The sequence below is a fragment of the Ictidomys tridecemlineatus genome, chromosome 10 (assembly GCF_052094955.1).
Source record: "Ictidomys tridecemlineatus isolate mIctTri1 chromosome 10, mIctTri1.hap1, whole genome shotgun sequence".
NCBI lineage: Eukaryota > Metazoa > Chordata > Mammalia > Rodentia > Sciuridae > Ictidomys > Ictidomys tridecemlineatus.
Window position 1 is genome coordinate 16,025,803 of NC_135486.1, and position 17,081 is coordinate 16,042,883.

At 44.0% G+C, this 17,081-nt stretch overlaps 1 protein-coding gene across 1 annotated transcript in view; it reads left to right on the forward strand.

Annotated features, from left to right (window-relative positions):
- Positions 1-17,081, forward strand: part of C10H1orf21 (chromosome 10 C1orf21 homolog) — a 206,801-nt gene that overhangs the window by 72,140 nt on the left and 117,580 nt on the right. The window contains exon 2 of the mRNA XM_005319698.4: positions 8,687-8,905. Within this exon, the coding sequence (XP_005319755.1) occupies positions 8,812-8,905 (94 nt within the window). The 5' untranslated portion in view covers positions 8,687-8,811. The remainder of the gene's footprint in view (positions 1-8,686; positions 8,906-17,081) is intronic.

Genomic DNA, 17,081 nt, shown 5'->3' on the forward strand with positions numbered 1-17,081 from the left:
TTCTTGCAGTTAGCAGCCCTCTAACCAGCAGATAGGGTAATTTACTGAATCTTTGTAACCACAGATTTTTCTGCAGACCTGTGCTGAGGGAGAGATCTTAGGCCAAAGGGAGCATCTAGTCCTTTCTGGATAATATTGTTTATTTTAGTAAGAAGAGGGGGGAAATAGGAGGGAAAGGGTTTTGGGGAAGAAAGAGGGATGTATGTTCAGATTGTTTTTAAATTTCTAGCATTCAGATCTTTTCAAAGTGTAATGCATTACTTTATTAAACTAGTGCTAATTTTGACCTTAGGAAACATATCCATACTCAAAAACAGCAAATTAAGTCCTCAAATAAACACAAGCAGGCTTTTTTGTTTTTAAACTATTCTTCCATTTGCTTGCAATGACTAGCTTAGGTGATTCATCATATTTGTTCTATTGCCTACCTTGCCTTTTATCCACCACAGTACGCAGGTTGAGGCTGAGGTACAAGCCCTTTCAGCAGAAAACTTAGGGACTGAATTGACTTGAAAATGTGCACTGTGCTGGACGCATGCAGAACTGGAGGCTTTCTAACTCAGTGACGGAGCCCCACACTGCTTTTCAGATGTGTGCATGGGAAAAGGGTTGCTGGTGTTAACTCTTGCCCTGGCCCCATGGAGGTAACCCAGAGTTTTCTGAGAGATCCATTCAGCTACAGTGCTATGCTGTGATTTGTGGTGCAAGGGTGGATCAGCAGCTGAGCACTGAAAGCGCATCTTTGCTGTCCTCGCCATCAGCAAATGATTCTGAGGCTCTGCTAACAACACTCCATTGCTGGGCATTCTTCCACCTCTTGGTGCATAAAATATAGTTGGGGCAGCACTATTTAAATTAGCTTGAAATATCTCCTGACTCTCAAGAATGCTTCTGATCCCTTGTTCCCTGCAGCTTACACTAGTCATTGGAATTTTATTTTATCACATTATTGATCTGTGAGCCCTATCCAGATGCTAGCCCATCAAGGTCAGGAATTATACCTGTTCTTTAGATTTCAACACATGGATTGCTCTGGATGGTCGCTGGCCAATCTGAAAGGACCATGGCTTATTTGCTTTGATTCAAATCAAAATGTGTGGTTGGTTTTTTTTGTTTGTTTGTTTTGTTTTAGTAATTCATACTTGTTCTACTTTCAAGTTCCATTCGCTTCTCGTTTTTTCGTTCTTCCTTTCCATGTATTTTCTCTCATTTTCTCCATCTGCTTCTGGGTGTGCTTGGGTTAGGCCAGCAGACCTACCTTCGAGACCCTCTGGGCAGGTGGGTTTCATCCAATGTGAATGCAGAGGGTCTGATGGGGATGTCCTGGCCTGGGGGTGTACTCACAGAACGTGGCCTTGCACGTGGAAGTGCTATTCAGAGCATTCATCATCGTCTTAGATGTTCTAAACAATCCAAAAAAGGAGGGGAGACACATGGCGGTTCCTGACAAGGAGATCCCATGGATTTGTCCCAGGTGACGTGGGGAACCAGCAGCATGGCTGTCACAAAAATCACAGTCGTAGGTTCTTCTGGTAAAAGCCCAGGGTATAGAAGGTTCCCACACACAAGTTGACAACTTCCTACAAACATTTGGTCTTGAAAATGGAAGAAGAAAAAGAACTTGAAGTCAAAGAATATCTGCCATTGGCCGCGGCTGCTGAGAAGCCACACATTGTTTTCTTCGTAGGTCCACACTGCTGTGGGTGTGTGGTTGATCAGGAGCTGATGTTTTCCTCCTTCACCTCCACAGAAATAATATCCCCTACACAAATTTCTGTGTACATGTACAGGTAACCCCCAAATAAAGTGCAAGGTAACGGCACACAACTCTGAAATCCTTAGCTTGAAGAACAGTTATTCCACAAACCTTGTAACCAATTCCCTTAAAGAAACATTGTTAAAATTAATTTTATTCATTAAAGGAAGGATAGAAAAGGGGAAATAGGGAGCTGAGTTTTGTTCTGTTTCCAGCTCACTCACAGTTGAAATCAACACTCTTGGGCCAAAACATCATTGGTAATAACTTTCAGGCCCTTTAGGGCTTCTGGAAAAATTAGATTGCTTTATTCAGGCTGGGCATAAAATCCAAGAAAGAGACCCAGAGTTTTGTCCCAAGGCAGGTGTGTGAAGGGTCAGGTTGGAGCTTGGTACTCTCCTGCCCACTCCAGTGGTCATTCCACTTGAACACTGCCTCTTTGCTCCCACATCTCCCAGCACCAGTGTGTCCTCTTACATAGTATTTATTTCTGTCACATTTCTGAGGGACACCTCTGTGCAATCATTATTTGCAGAATTTCGAGTTTTCCCATAAAGCAGCAGAAGTCCATACGTACGAATCCTTGGAGTTAATAGCATATTGTCACCTGTCATGCCACCAAAAGAGTGCGAGGCCAGGAGCCGGTGCCAGTAACTGCAGGCACACAGGAAGGTTTGGCTTTCCTAGATTATCCTCATGTCAAACGTGACATCCCTGTATGTATTATTTTTAATGTTCACAATGAAATGTGAAATGGTGTTAACAGTAGCCCAAGGATACCAAAGCTTCAAGATTAGAAATCACTTTTAAGCTTCCTTTCTTCTTCCCACCAGTGGGCTGCTGTATTAACACTCATTATAGCGAAGCAAAGCAGATGGGCAAACAGACTGATTATTTATATATATATAAAATTTTTTTTCTTTATGGAGCTTAGATGTTGGCTCTTTCTTCAGTAAAAGAAAGGAGTTTTTAGATGTCGCCTTGTTTTGATTTCCCTTTTTAATCAGAAGTAGAAAGGGGGCACTTTGCTCCTGATCTATTAATAATGCAGCTACATTCTTTTCTTAACTGCCGACTTCATAGCTCTCTGTGTACCCATTGCCACCAAATAAGTGCAAGGTGAGGAGCAGATGTGCGGTGATGCCAGTTACTGCCAGCTAACAGGAAGGATTTCCCTCCAGTCCCTGCAGCCCCCTGTCGTGAATTCATGTTCTTTCTGGCCTGGGATTTCTTTATGGAGTTTATCACTGTAATTTTTTTGGTTTGTATTTTTTTTACAAGTGCCTTTTTTTGACAAGGAAAGTGTCTAAAATATTTTTGCCTTTTTTATCCAAAATGCAAGAAGTCTTTAATTAGTGGGGAGTGAAATTACTCATGATATTATGTAAACAGAAATATTTTCCTGTAGCCAATTTAAAAAAAAAAAAAAAGAAGAAGATCAGATGTTGCTTTCGTTTTTCTCAAAAGTAGACATGGCTTATTTGATTTCTTCCCAGTCTTATAAAAGTGGGTTTTGGGATGAAACCATACTTATGGTTCAAAACTTAAAGTAAGGAAGAGAGACATTGTAGCCAGGCATGGTGATGCATGCTCGTAATCCCAGTGACGCTGAGGCAGAAGTATCTGGAGTTCAAAACCAGCCTAAGCAACTTAGTGAGGTTCTAATAAGCAACTCATGGAGACCTGACTCTAAATAAAATTGTAAAAAAGGACCTGGGATGTGGCTCTGTGGTTAAGGGCCCCTGAGTTCAATCCCTGGTACCAAAAAAAAAAAAAAAAAAAAAGGAAAAAAGAAAAGAACGTATTCATTTGAAAGTAATAGACTTGGGGAGAGAGACCGTCCCGTGGTGTAACACAGAACATTCTGGAACATTCCCCATAGGACACTTAAAGAGGCTTATGGCATGGTATGAGGAGAAGAAGGATTCTGTTGCCTGTCTGCACATTTTTAAAATCTGTTTTTGAATTTGAATCGGATTCTAATTTTGCTGATTTATTTTATCCAAAGAAGGACAGATAGCTTATAAAGACAGCATCACGTTTGGTGAGCCTGTGGTGTTGTGGGTTATACTTGCTGCAGGATAACGTGGACACAACCCCATGGGGAGGGTTTTTACACAAAGCCCTGAGTAATTAATTGAATCTCATGTTTTTAAAGGTGCCTGATGGTCCTATTGCTAGATTCTTTAGCTTAAAAAAAAATCATCCTCAGTGAAACTTCATTTTAGAAGCTCCTATCAAACATCAAAGAGATGCTTCAGTTTAATTTTCACACTGTAATCTGCAACGTGAAAAATAGCAGACTGTTAATAACAATACGTGAAAATGAGATTCTCCCAGAGGCTCAATGTTGTGGTCTCTGCTTGAGCGGCCCCAGCACCCTCAGCCTCACCTAAGTGCTGTGGTTTCCAAGAGGAAAAATGAATAGAGGGGGAGGGGGAGGGGAGAGAAAGCCCTAGATGCTAATGGAAAAGTGGAAGCTAAAAACCAAAACAAAGCAAAACAACACACAAAAAAACAGAGCTTAACTGAAGGGACCCTTTTCTGAGCAGAGATGGTTGTGCTCAGAATTCTGAAATTCCGTGAGCAGGTCTCAGTGGGTTGAGGTTAAGTGGAAAGAACTTTGGAGGGGGGCGGGGGGGGGGGAGAAGGAAACCTTGATGTTGCCTCAGCCCATAAAGAGATGCAGTTCAAGGGTGTTTTAGTGCTATGTCTTTAACTGGGGTTGGGTCTCAAACCGGACATCTCTTGACACTCCTTTTCTCAAAGCCGAGTCAGGTGCCTGGGGATCGAATGCCCTGGCATCCTCTATTTAACCTGGGGTAACTGGACCACATGGCTGCAAAGCTGGTCTTCCTGATTATCTCCTTCTCTGGGAGTTCATATCTATGGAGAGACTATGAACTCCTGTCTGTTTACTACTGGAAACCTAATACCAAACACATCTGGCACTTAGTAGTTTTGAACAAATACCTCTGGATTAAATAACTGTTGTGTTTATGTACAGGATCTAAGGGACATAGTAAAAAAAAAAAACTTGCTTCGGTGATCCAGAATTAATTTGATGAATTGGTGCTCTCCTACCCTGCAGGTGACTTCATAGTTAACACCTTCAAATAGGTTCATAGTTAAAATATATTTCTGATGAACTTATAAGACTTGAAAATATCGCTCTTAAATTAATTACTGTAAAACATGTAGTGTAGTTGTTTCAAAAACAAAGTCTACACCTGCTTATGACTTGGAGAAAGCTCAGATTGAACAATAGTTCTCTTTAAAACATACAAACATGGCCAGGAATGGCTGTGCCTGCCCACGCTGGAAGCCGCTCTGGAGGCTGAGACGGGATCTCTTGAGCTCAGGAGTTTGTGGCCAGCTGTGAAACATAGCTAGAGCCTGTCTCAAAAAACAAAAACAAAACAAAGCAAAACAAAACAAAAGCCTATCTAATTAAACTTCCTAAGTAATTTTGTTTTCATTGGATATAAACTGTGTCGAATCTGCTTGTTAACATGACCTTTGCCCCAATACATGAATAACAGAAGCAGTCTTTTTATGTGTGTGTGGTACCAGAGATTGAACCCAGGGGAGCTCCACCACTGAGCTACACCCCAGTCATTTTTATTTTGAGACGGGGGTCTCCCTAAATTGTCCGGTCCGGCCTCTAAACTTGCAATTTTCCTGCCTCAGCCTCCTGAGTACCTGAGATTACAGGCAGGTGCCATGAGCAACTAAAGTTCTTAAGTTTTCTTTTTGTTAGCCTTCTTGAATGTATTTGATTTTCATGTAATGTCAACTTTTTCAATTCCAATAAGTTTTTTGTTGTTGTTGTTGTGGTTATCAACAAAACTTTTGGACACAGAAGAAAACATTGTGGAATGCTTTTCAAAAGGAGCACAGGATAATTCATCTTAAACTCTTTAACATGGGTAGTTTAACTTCTTGTCTGCAGTTTCACTTTCCACAGTTTATGTCACTAGGAGTCAACAAAAATATTAACATTGGTCTTGACTCTTTCAAGGGACACTATGTTCATTTAATTATTATATCATCTGGTGACAATGGTTCTATTTTATCGCTATTTCTGTTAATGTCTTAGTATGCCTGATTTGGAAATTAAACATAGTTTACCTGTTGTTTGGTCCTCTCTGTGGTCTCAGGCATCCACTTGGGGTCTTGAAACACATCCCCCCAGGAGGAAGGTGAGGTGACTATGCTTCTTGGATAACTGAGAAACATGACGTTTCAAAGATGAAACTGGAATGAGGAAGAGAAGAGGGAGAAGACTACCAGAGAGGGTGGCTGTAAACTGTCTCTTCCTTCTGAAAATCCTCTGCTGGCTCTGTTAGCGTCTCCCCTTTGTTAGCTTCTGTTGTTAGTCTAAAGAGGTGGCAGCAGAGAGTGGGGCCAGGCCAGGTTTCCCCTCCCTGTGGACACGTGAGGTTGTTTCCTCACACTTCCTTTGGGGACAGTGAGGCTCCTCCTGCCTGGGAGCCCACACCTGTGACCTCCCTTGATGATGCTGGGGGTGAGACAGAGGAGGAAAAGTGCCCACCGGGTGTGCACAGAGCAACGGCAGCAGAGTCACAGTGCCTCCAGGTGCCGGCCCTTCGCAGCCTCCTGTTAGGAGGGCTTGACCCTCCTCCTACCTTGAAGCCCAGTCCCTTCTCCCATCCCTCCCATACTCCGGGATGTTTCTCCGGGAACTGAGACAGGTGGGCAGAATGGATTTCCACACTCATGCACTATTTTTCATGGTGTGTGCAAACTTGGATCAGACAGACCCCCTGGGCCTGGTTTATGAAGCTGGATGAGGGCAGTGAGGCTTTCTCCAGGCTCTTCACAAAGAGTGAAGCGCCCACGGTCCGGCCTCTTCCCATCCCCCACGTGACCCCTCCTAACGTAAGCACACACACACACACACCAACAGGCTCTTGCTCAGAATGGTCCTGCCACCCACCTGTTGCCACGGTCCCGTCCGGCTGATGAACTTTTACCAAACCTCTAAGACCCCAGAAAACACCCACTTCCTCTTTCCAGTTCCTGACTCCACCCAGTCACGGTGTGGTCTGCTGTTTTGAGTTCTGAGGGCTCTGTGAAACCTTTATCCCAGCACCTATGACACCGCACTGTGTCGCGTCTCTCTCCCGTCAGACTCCTGAGCTCTGCACACCAGGATGAATAACACATGGAATGAGCAAATAGAACAAATGAATAAACAAATAGAAAGACTACACCTTTCAAAAATATTACTGCTAAACAATTTGTGTGTGTGTGTGTGTGTGTGTGTGTGTGTGTGTGTACGCCTACCTTTAGGCCTGGATTTCATTTAGTGTTAAAAAGATGAAAATGTAAGCCGAATCTCATGTTGCATGCCTATAATACCAGCGACTCAGGAGGCTGAGGCAGGAGGGTCTACCTCAACAACTTAGCAAGGCCCTGTTTCAAAATAAATAAAAAGGGCTGAGAATATAGCTCAGTGGTAGGATGTTCCTGAGTTCAATTCCCCATACCACCATAAAGGAGAAAAGAAATTTATTAACGTGGAGTTACCTAAAGTATAAAGAGATAAATGCTTCTGGGTTTATAAAATTTCTCCCCCACCCCCTACCCTCTACTTCCTATTGATGATGTCACATAACCCATGAAAAAGTTGAACAATTATACAGACTATAATGTTACAGTTGGTATCGATTGCAGTTTGCATTTGGCTTAATTTAAGATCATTACCTTTGTATCTAAGTTCAGGTATTGGATGCCCTAGGCTAATTTGAAAAATCCTCTTTGCTGAGGTTTTATGGTTTAAGTGATTGGGTTTCCTGATCTGTGGATGCTCTGAGTGCTCTAGGAAAGAGGGCGTAGGGTCGGCCCCTGTGGGAAGCTCCTAGCCACACTTGGTAGCGCTGTCTGTGAGCCCCAGGAGCATGGTCCCTCATAGCCAGCCTCGAGTGCCGGTGCTGATGGAGGCTAAAGGAGGCCAGGGGTTCAGGCGAGGCCTGTGTCCCCGTGGGATGGGTGGAGGTGAAGGAGTGGACAGGGCTGGAGTAGATCACCTACAGGGCTGCGATGGCTGGGTAAGAAGGAGGGAAAATAGAAAGCAGTAATGATCATGGTGAGCTCTGCAGCCACTGAGGGTCTGACGGCTCGTGGGTGGGGCAGGGGAAGGCCGAGTCACTCAGCTGACCTGAGCATCATCTCTTTCATGGTGTATCCCAAGTGCTCTGTACGCCTTCGTGAGAGGCCAGTAGAGGCCCTTCCCGGGGGTGGACAGCTGTTTGCCTTTCTTCCTATCCCTGCCTTTTCTGCTCGATCCTCCAAACCCTCAGACAGCTAAGCAGAACATCGCCCAAAGAAATTTTAAGACCTTGTCCCATCTCCTTCCTCCAAAAGTGTCACCTCCGGTAAAATAAAATACTGAACTATTTCCAGCCCCAGTGAGAAAGGTGTAAAGCAGTCCCTGTTTCATTCTGAGCAGGACGGCTACTTCCTCCCGGAAAACTTTGAGGGGCTGATAAATGGTGGCCTGGGGGGGAGGAGGAGGGAGGGGAAAAGCCGCTCTCAGTCCCCTGTACTGGTTGGGTCTCAGGAGCGCGCTTTGCCTGCTCTGAAGGCTTTTGAGGTTCCAGAGCCTCAGCCCACCTATACATACCTGGCGTGCGTGTGTGGCAAGTAGTACCCAATTACTTCCTTGTGTAAATAAATATGGATTTTTGTAGCTCTCCTAAAACTTCACCCCTGGGGGACGGGGTGTCCTCAGATTTGCTTTCTGAGTGGGAATTGATTGAGAACAGGACACTGGGATTCTGGTCTTCAGAAGCCACAGGCTTCTGCATGAGTCCTAGCATGTCACGGGTCACACTGCTCAGAGCCGTCCCACCCCACGGGTTTGGCTGGAGTCTCCCTGGCTGATCTAGCTCTCTTCTCTGGCAGGTGCGCACATCTTGACCAACTCAGCAGAAGGTGGATTTTCTTCGTGTTTAAAGAAAAAAAAAATGTCCCCGTGTCTGTAGAGATGATTTGCAGTTCAGCCCGGCTGAAGCTGACCGAATGAGACTATGGGCTGTGCCTCCGCCAAGCATGTTGCCACTGTTCAAAATGAAGAGGAAGCCCAGAAAGGGAAGAGCTACCAGAACGGAGACGCGTTTGGCGGTGAGTGCTGTCACGCGGCACCCCTGATGGCTGGTTCTGGTCATTTCACTTTGGTGATGGTGAACAACGGTAGCCATGGGTGTCTAATGCCATTGGGGTGAAGGGGTGACAAGACCCCAAATCAACCCAGACCTTCTATTTCCTGACCACACATCATGATTAATTGGGGCTTTATGGAGATCATGGAGGTCTTATGAAGGAGTTAGCATTTAGATCGAGTTCTGAAGAACCAATAGGATTTAAACAGGAGCATAGGACAGCAGCCATCGAATGCCCTAGTTGGGAAGAACTGTAAGACTGAAAAGTCCAAAAAGGGAATGAGTGAGGATTTATAAACGAGGGAAGTTTCAGGGTTAATGGAGTGAATTACATGTTTTCATATTCTAAAATAACACATGAGATGAATTTGTAGTCATTTTTTAACTTCTCTATGATAATTCAAATTGCCCTCCTGATATCTAGTGCAAAGGTCACAAACTGCCAAGTATACATCTGGCCACGAATATATTTCCTTTGCTTCCTCCTCCACCTTAAAAATCAGGATGTTTCTCATAAAACCCCGAATATGACCAGAAGCTCTTGCAACCCTGTGTCTTCACTCCCTGAGGTGACATTCAGCGGGTGGGGTAGCAATTGCCCTTCCAGTCAGCCTGGGGCACCCAGTGAAGTGCTCACCCTTGCCAGCGGACGCATACCAAGCCCAGGCTACTCATCAGTTACCTGCCTGCCCACTTACAGCCTCTTGAGTTTCCTGATCTTGAGTTTGCCCCTGGAATCATCAATTACTTCTCTGATGAAGTCTGGGTACGTGTACACAATTCCAGGCCCTAGAAGGCAGAGAAGCCGTTTTTGCTGAACGACTTTACCAATAATATCTACCACTTGACATTCACATGGCCCTTTTACTTATAAAAACACCTCTTCATCTCTTGCTGGATAAGGAACCTCATTGAGATAATGTTTGCATTGAGTTGCATCGTTGGGTCACTGTCAGACAATTCTGTTGCTTGTACGGGCTGTAGCTTTTAGTCCATTGTAACTGTTGTTCTGGTCCTCTCATGAAGAGTTGGGATGCTTTATGTAAATGGAGTAGTCTGAATGAGAAGGTAGATTTTATTCTGTTGTTTTAAGGAGATGCATTTGCTGGCTGGGACACATTTGCCTCTCTTAGTGACTGCCTATAGAAAAAATAACGTATGTATGCACATCTTAATAAAACTAGAATCCAGGGTGCTGGAACCATGGTTTCTGAGAAAACAGCTAATTCGAATTGGAGTCATTACTGTCACCCTCAAATGCTTAACTTTTAAGAGAAAATAATCTAACATCAGGGATTTGTTAGAATTAGCTTCCACGTGAGGCCTCTGTGTCAATATCATTTTTGTGATAACGCTCCTATGTCTGGGGCTGCCACCATATGTCAGACCCGGGAGGCATTTACATTCATTTTCATGTTGAATTTTCACAACAATCCTGTGAAATATATGCCATCCGTTTTGCATATCTGGAGCTTGAAACACAGATATGCTAGCTGGTTGAAGATTGCCTGTCTATTAAGTGACAGTCTCTCACTCTCTCTCTCTCTCTCTCTCTCTCTCTCTCTCTCTCTCTCTCTCTCTCACTCACTCTCTCTCTCCCCCAGATTTGTCCACCTGTCTTTTCTTTTTCTTTCTTTTTTGTATCAGGGATTGAATCCAAGGGCACTTAACAACTAAGCCATCCTCAGCCCTTTTTGGTTTTTTATCTTGAGACAGGGTCTTGCCAAGTTACCCAGGACCTCACTAAGTTGCTGAGGCTGGCTCCCTTGTCACTGGGGTTACAGGTGTGCACCAGCACACCCGCTACCTTTCTTGATGTAGTTTCCCCGATGCCCAGTCATCTCCGGTTGGTCACTCATCCTTTAATGCTGTGTAATAAGTGTAATGCTACATGCCATGGAGATTACAGAGGTAAATAATCCGTGAATCGTGCTATGTGGGACTTCATGAGAAGATAAGGACATGTTGTGAGGCAGAACACACCATGTACCAGAAGAGGGAAAGATAAGGCTGGGGGACAGAGTACTGGCAGCCTTGCTGAGATGGCATCATCTGAGTAGCTTTCTTAGTGGCAAATCTGAACCTGGCCTTCAAGGGCTGCGGGAATCTGCTGGATGAAGGGCACAGGAGGAACCTAGATGAGGAAAGGCTAGAAGTCATGTGAGGTGTATTCAAGAATTATAATAATCCAGTTTGCACGGAATGTAAAGTATAAGTGGGAGAGAACTGAGGGTTAAATAGAGAACTTTTAAATGCGGGCTGGGGTTGTGGCTCAGGGGTATCGCACTTGCCTAGCATGCTTGAGGCACTGGGTTTGATTCTCAGCATCACATATAAATAAAAAATACAGAAAGTCCATCAACAACTAAAAAATACTTTAAAAAAAAGAGAGAACTTTAAATGCCAAATTGTAATCTTGAGAAGGATAACTTAGACTCTAAGAACAAGATTTGGTGATAGTAGAGATACTGTGCTTACAGTCTGCTTAGTGATAAGAACACCTAACCACCTATTTCCTAATTTAGTCACAATCACATAGCCAGGAAGACTCTGTTGTTCTAGTGAACCGTAAGCATCTTGCAGATGTTAGCATCTGATAAAGGATCCTGAATTAGTCAACTTGGCTGAGTATTAGACTACCATAAGATCTCAGTGACATTAGACAGTAAGCATTTCTTTCTTGGTCGCATTATGAGTTGATGGGCTACCTGGGGTGGCACTGATCCACTTCCCTCTTGTTTTCCTAGTTCTAGGAGCAGTGAACTGAGGGCATTCCTTCCCTTAAAGAAAGGCAGGAGTGCAAGCCACACACATGAAACTTTGTAAATGTGGCTTAGAGCCAGCTTGCTGTCACTCACACCCATATTTTGCCAGCCAGAGCAGGTCACACAAACAAGCCCAAGGTCAAGAGGCAGAAAAGTACGCTCTGACCACGGCACATTCATGGCACAGGGTGTGGACATAGGGAGGAGAGTAAGAACTGGGGCTAATCCATCTCCTCCAAACCTGCCTTGTCATTGCTGTCTCTGTGGCTCCATATAGTCTGTACCCATAGGTGCACTTTGGTCCTCTGCTTAATATTCTTCATCTCCACAATACTTACTTAGCACCATTATCTTATTAGTCTAACATAAATATATGCAAGTTTGTGATCTAGTGTTAAATAAAGGTGAACAGAGCTTCACCAGTCAAGAAAGACTTTTTTTTTTCCTAGCTTTACCAGGGTTCTGAGGGTAGAATTGACGGAATACAATGTCAATGTTAAGTGCCAGGACTCTAGATGTTACTGTCTGCTTGAGTTTAAATATGACAAGGGAAGGTCCTGCTTGTGTTACTGTACTTAAATTAGTTTGCAAGGAGACATTTGCAGAATCCCAAGATGATTCCAGATGGTAGCAGATGAATGATACGTCCGGCTCGTCTTTAACCATTTTGATATCTTTGGTTACCCATTGTTCCGGTGATCTTTGATAGAATAACAAATGACCGGAAGGTTTGAAACAGTCCTGGTGTCTTATTTCTCATGATTCTGTGGGATGGCTGGGGTTCATCTGCTCTTCTCTCCTGGGCAAGGTCATGCAGCTGCATGTAGTTGGGATCTCAGCTGGACTCAGCTGTCCACCATGGCTTCCGGTCTCTGTCTGCAAGACCTCTCCTTCTAGCTTTTCACATGGCCACTGTCCTGTAAGAGGAAGTGGAGACTATCAGGCCACTTAAGACCTGAGCTGGAAAGTCCAAGAATGTCATTTTTGCTGCATTCTGTCGGTCAAAGCAAGTCATACAGGCTCCATCCCCGAGGAGGGAAGGAGTTTGGGGCGCCATCTTTACATAGGGGAAAGGTAATCACAGCCCTGTGACTGGGTTTTATTCCAACCAGGGCATATTTTTCACTGACTAGAATGGTCTCCTTCACTTTCTAAAAACTCAATGTTTTGAAAATGTTATTACAACCTGTTGTTGAAGATTTGACAGGATCTGTGAAGGGTAGCTTATTGGAGATGGCAATCAAGTGTCTCAGAGTTAGTGTCAGCCCGTAGCAGATTCTTTTCCTAAAGGTGTTAATTCATAGTTTCCAAAGACACAAACTGGAGAGCTTTGAGGTTCAGTGTCTTTATACAAATAGTAATTTCTGTTTTTGTGAAGCAGTTTGGTCTCCATGATGTTTGGGTTATTTAGGAGACAAACCACTCCAAATGTGTGTGACAGAATTATGTAGAATATTCCGCCATTGAGGATTAAGTGACAAATGGGCATCTTTTTTTTTTTTTTTTTGGTAGTACTGGAGATTGAACCCAGGGCACTCTACCACTGAGCTATGCCCTCATATCTTCTTATTTTTCATTTTGAGACAGGCTCTGACTAAGTTGCCCAGGCTGGCCTCAAACTTGCTATCTTCCTGCCTGAGATTACAGGTGTGCATAACCGCACCTGGCAGAAATCATGGTGTATCTGAATTTTGATCCTGACTCCTAGATTTCAAAGAATTTAGGAGTTATTTGATGAGGAACTTTATCACTGATATTAACCTACACGTTTTCTTACATTTTCAATGTTCAAGCATAAATGATTTCAGGTCTCAACTTCTGCTTTAATGCACCGTGACCCTTTCAAAAGTCAGATCCTGGCTAGAAGGCTCATCTCCATATTGGAATTTTCCTCCCCTTAGTGGTCAGGGCAGATGTGAACAGTGGTCAGCAGATCTGCAAAGGTCACTCAGAGGACAGCGAGCAGGTTGCCAAGACCAGCTTGCAAAAAAATAAATGACCAACAGTTGAACAAGTTATCATGAACTAGTTAAGCAAGTTCTAAGGGAGCCAAATTGTATTGGATTTCTTTCAACAGTCATTCACTGAGCCGACTAAAGTAGGGATATGGGGTGGATTCAGGCCTCAGTGGGGAAATTAACATGTCAAAACCTGAGATCCTAAGCTCTCAGGGTACCTGCAGGGGAAAGAAACTCACGCTCTGACTTTCCTATCTGTGCCTTGTCTATTTCTATTCTTCCAGTCATGTAGTCACTCTGGCTCTTGTCTGTTCCCAGAATCTTACCCTCTTCTTCTAGTGTCACTTTTCTGATCACTGCCGTTGATCAGGTGGCTGTAGCCCCTCACCCAGAGGATTCCAGGGTCCTTGGTCTTCTTTGTTGTTTATTTGTTTCTTTGCTGTTGTTAACTGCAGTTAACTTTTTGGTTATTGTGGTTGTTGTTGTGTTGTGTTTTTGCACCACAGTTAGGTTGCTTTTTCTAAAGTATGCCTCCACTGGTGTTGACTCTTCTGCTCCAGAACTTTGTGCCTAATCTTCTCTAGTAAAATCCCATGTCCTTCGTCAACACTCAGGACCTCGGAAGGTGGCTCATGTGCACTTTGCCAGCCTGGGTTCGTGCTCTGTTCTTCCAGCCAGACTCCACGACTCACCCCGTGACCTCATCCCACACCTCTGTGCTCCAGGCCTTTCAGGACATGGTGACCTCTGCTGGACACGGGCCTTTCTCCCGCCTTCATCTCTTAAATCCTGATGCATTTTCCAAAGACAGACTCTTGTATAAAACCTTCTCGGAGACCTGCAGAAATTTCTCTTTCCTGCCATCCTAGAATACCTTTTTTTGTAGTCTCATTTTGTTTGATGTATTTATTTCTGTGTGGAATCTCTCTTAGTGAACTGGTGATCCCCTGTGTGGCAGGGGCTTTGTGATCTTGAGAGGACCCAGGGTTCCCAGAAGGCCAGGGAACAGGAAGCAGAGGACCTGCTCAGGAATCGGGTTGGGCACAGACCATACCAGTGCCTGCTTATGACCATGGTGACCTCAAGTGCTGCACAGTTTGGTTTAAGGACTAAGTGAGTCTGATGTGTATAAACACCCCCATGAAGTAGGTGCCTGGATTACTGTAATAAATTCTCTTGGAATGGTAGTGCAAGACTGAGCAGCAGGAAAGCCAGCAAGAATTTGGCTGTAATCTATCACTTGAGTTTTATATTGCTATGTAGCTTCAGTTAAGTTCCCATCCTTGGCTGGACTTAAATTGAGAATTCACAACAGGGATGTGGACGTGTGTGCACGCGCCTGCATGTGTGTGCGAGAAAGAGAGAGAGATGGCATTATGCCAATCTGCTACCCACCTAAAATTTCTCTAGGGACCTATTTCACAGGGTTGTAGTGAAGATTAAATGAGAAAATACATCAGGCATACTTAAAAATTGAATGCAGTTACAGGCAAAGTAATAGTTCAGTGTTCATTCCTCCAATAATTTCTCATTGCATAAAAGGAAGATTAAAGATACCCATATTTGCAAGACAGTAACAGAAAATGGTGTCTGTGCTGTTCAGTGCGGTAGCTATTAGGCATGTGTGGGTAGTCCAAATGGGGATGGGATGTAAGTGTAAAGGGCAGTTTTAAATTTCATACTAATGAACATTTAATATGAAAAAGAACGTGAAATATTTTATTAATAATTTTGCTATTGATCACATTATTGGCAGAATGGTAATTTGGATATGTTGGGTTAGGTAAAAGTGTTTTAAAATTAATTTACCCTGCTTTTATTCAATGTGGCTACTAGAAATATTAAAATGTAACTCATACCAGGCTCAGTGGTGCATGCCTGTAATCCCAGCAACTCCGGAAGCCAAGGCAGAAGGATCACAAGTTGGGGGCTAGCCTCTACAACTTAGTGAGACCCTGTTTCAAAATAAAATATAAAGAGGGCTGGAGACATAGTGCAGTGGTAGAGTATCCCTGGGTTCAATTCCCAGAACAGATAGAATAGAACAGAACCCACATAGTATTTCTCTTGGGGGAGGGAGGACAGGTGGCAGGGATTGGGAGGTAACTTGTCCCATGAGAAGGGGCAAAGCTCTCTAACTAGATCTTCTTGGTGCTAATAGCATTTGTTAGCCATCTCTAATGGAATTTTCTTTTCTTTTCTTCTTTTTTTTTTTTTTTTTTTGCCAAGTGGGAAACCTTCCATTGGCTTCTGAGGTTGTTATTCCCCTAAGGTTAGAAAGGGAATCTTCATTCCAAAAAATCTTTCTTTTTTGTTTTTAGGAGTCTAAGGGATGGTAAAGAACTCTAAGTGCAGGAGAAGTGTTGGTGGGTTTATAATAGGGCTACATCATAGTCCTAAAAGCTGAAAAACTTTTAATCAAAATAAGTGAGGAGCCAGGCCTGGTGGTAGACTCACTCCTCTGATCCCAATGACTCAGGAGGCTGAGGCAGGAGGATTTCGAGTTCAAAGCAACTTAGTGAGGCTCTCAGCAACTTAGTGAGACCCCGTCTCCAAATAAAAATATAAAAAAAGGGCTGGGGATGTAGCTTAGTGGTTAAGCACCCCTAGATTCACTCCATGGTACAAAAAAAAAAATGAGGACTCCACAATGTCTTCAGCTGAGCCTCACCAAGCTCTTAATGGCCAGAAGTATACAGGGGCCTCGTGAAACCATAGCCAGTCCACTTTGGCCAAGGGTTTTGACTGCATTTTCTAAGTTGAGCCCTTAGCCCAGTGTCTGACACAGACACAGTCCTCCCTCCTCCTGGCCACTCTGATGGGTGCTTGCTTCAATGGGAGAGAGGAGGCGTGTATGGGAGCATGCAGCCGAGGGCTGTCAGTTCTGGTCTTACCAGCCAGGGTCTGATTCCTGCCCACCAGTGCTTATCTTGTCTTTGACAAGTAACTTGATTCACATCCAGAACTCGGAGATAACAGCAGCATCCACCACGTGGAGCCTACGGGAGGGCCAACGAGTTAATAAGACAGGGTGCCTAAGACAGGCCCGGTGCCGGGGACTGAGCACTCCAGCATTAGTTGTCCAACCTCTTCACCCTTGTCCCCTGGACCACCATAAAATCTACACCATGCAGGTGGCTGCTTTGGTCCAGTTTGGTCTAGCTGAGTTAAAGCTAGTACATGTTTCTACTTTGAAGAGTTTTCCAACACAGTCAAAAAAATGCTCTATGCATTCTGAATAAAAAAAAAAAATCCAAGGGCCGCTTTTCCTTCATTTGCCACCCAGGGTCATGTTCTTCTAGTGGCGGATACCTTTGTCACTCATTGCTGCCAGGCACCTGACTGCAAGATGAGGGAGTCTCTGAGTTCTTAGGACCCTGGCAGAGTGGCACCTGAGAGATCCAGGGAGCCCCTT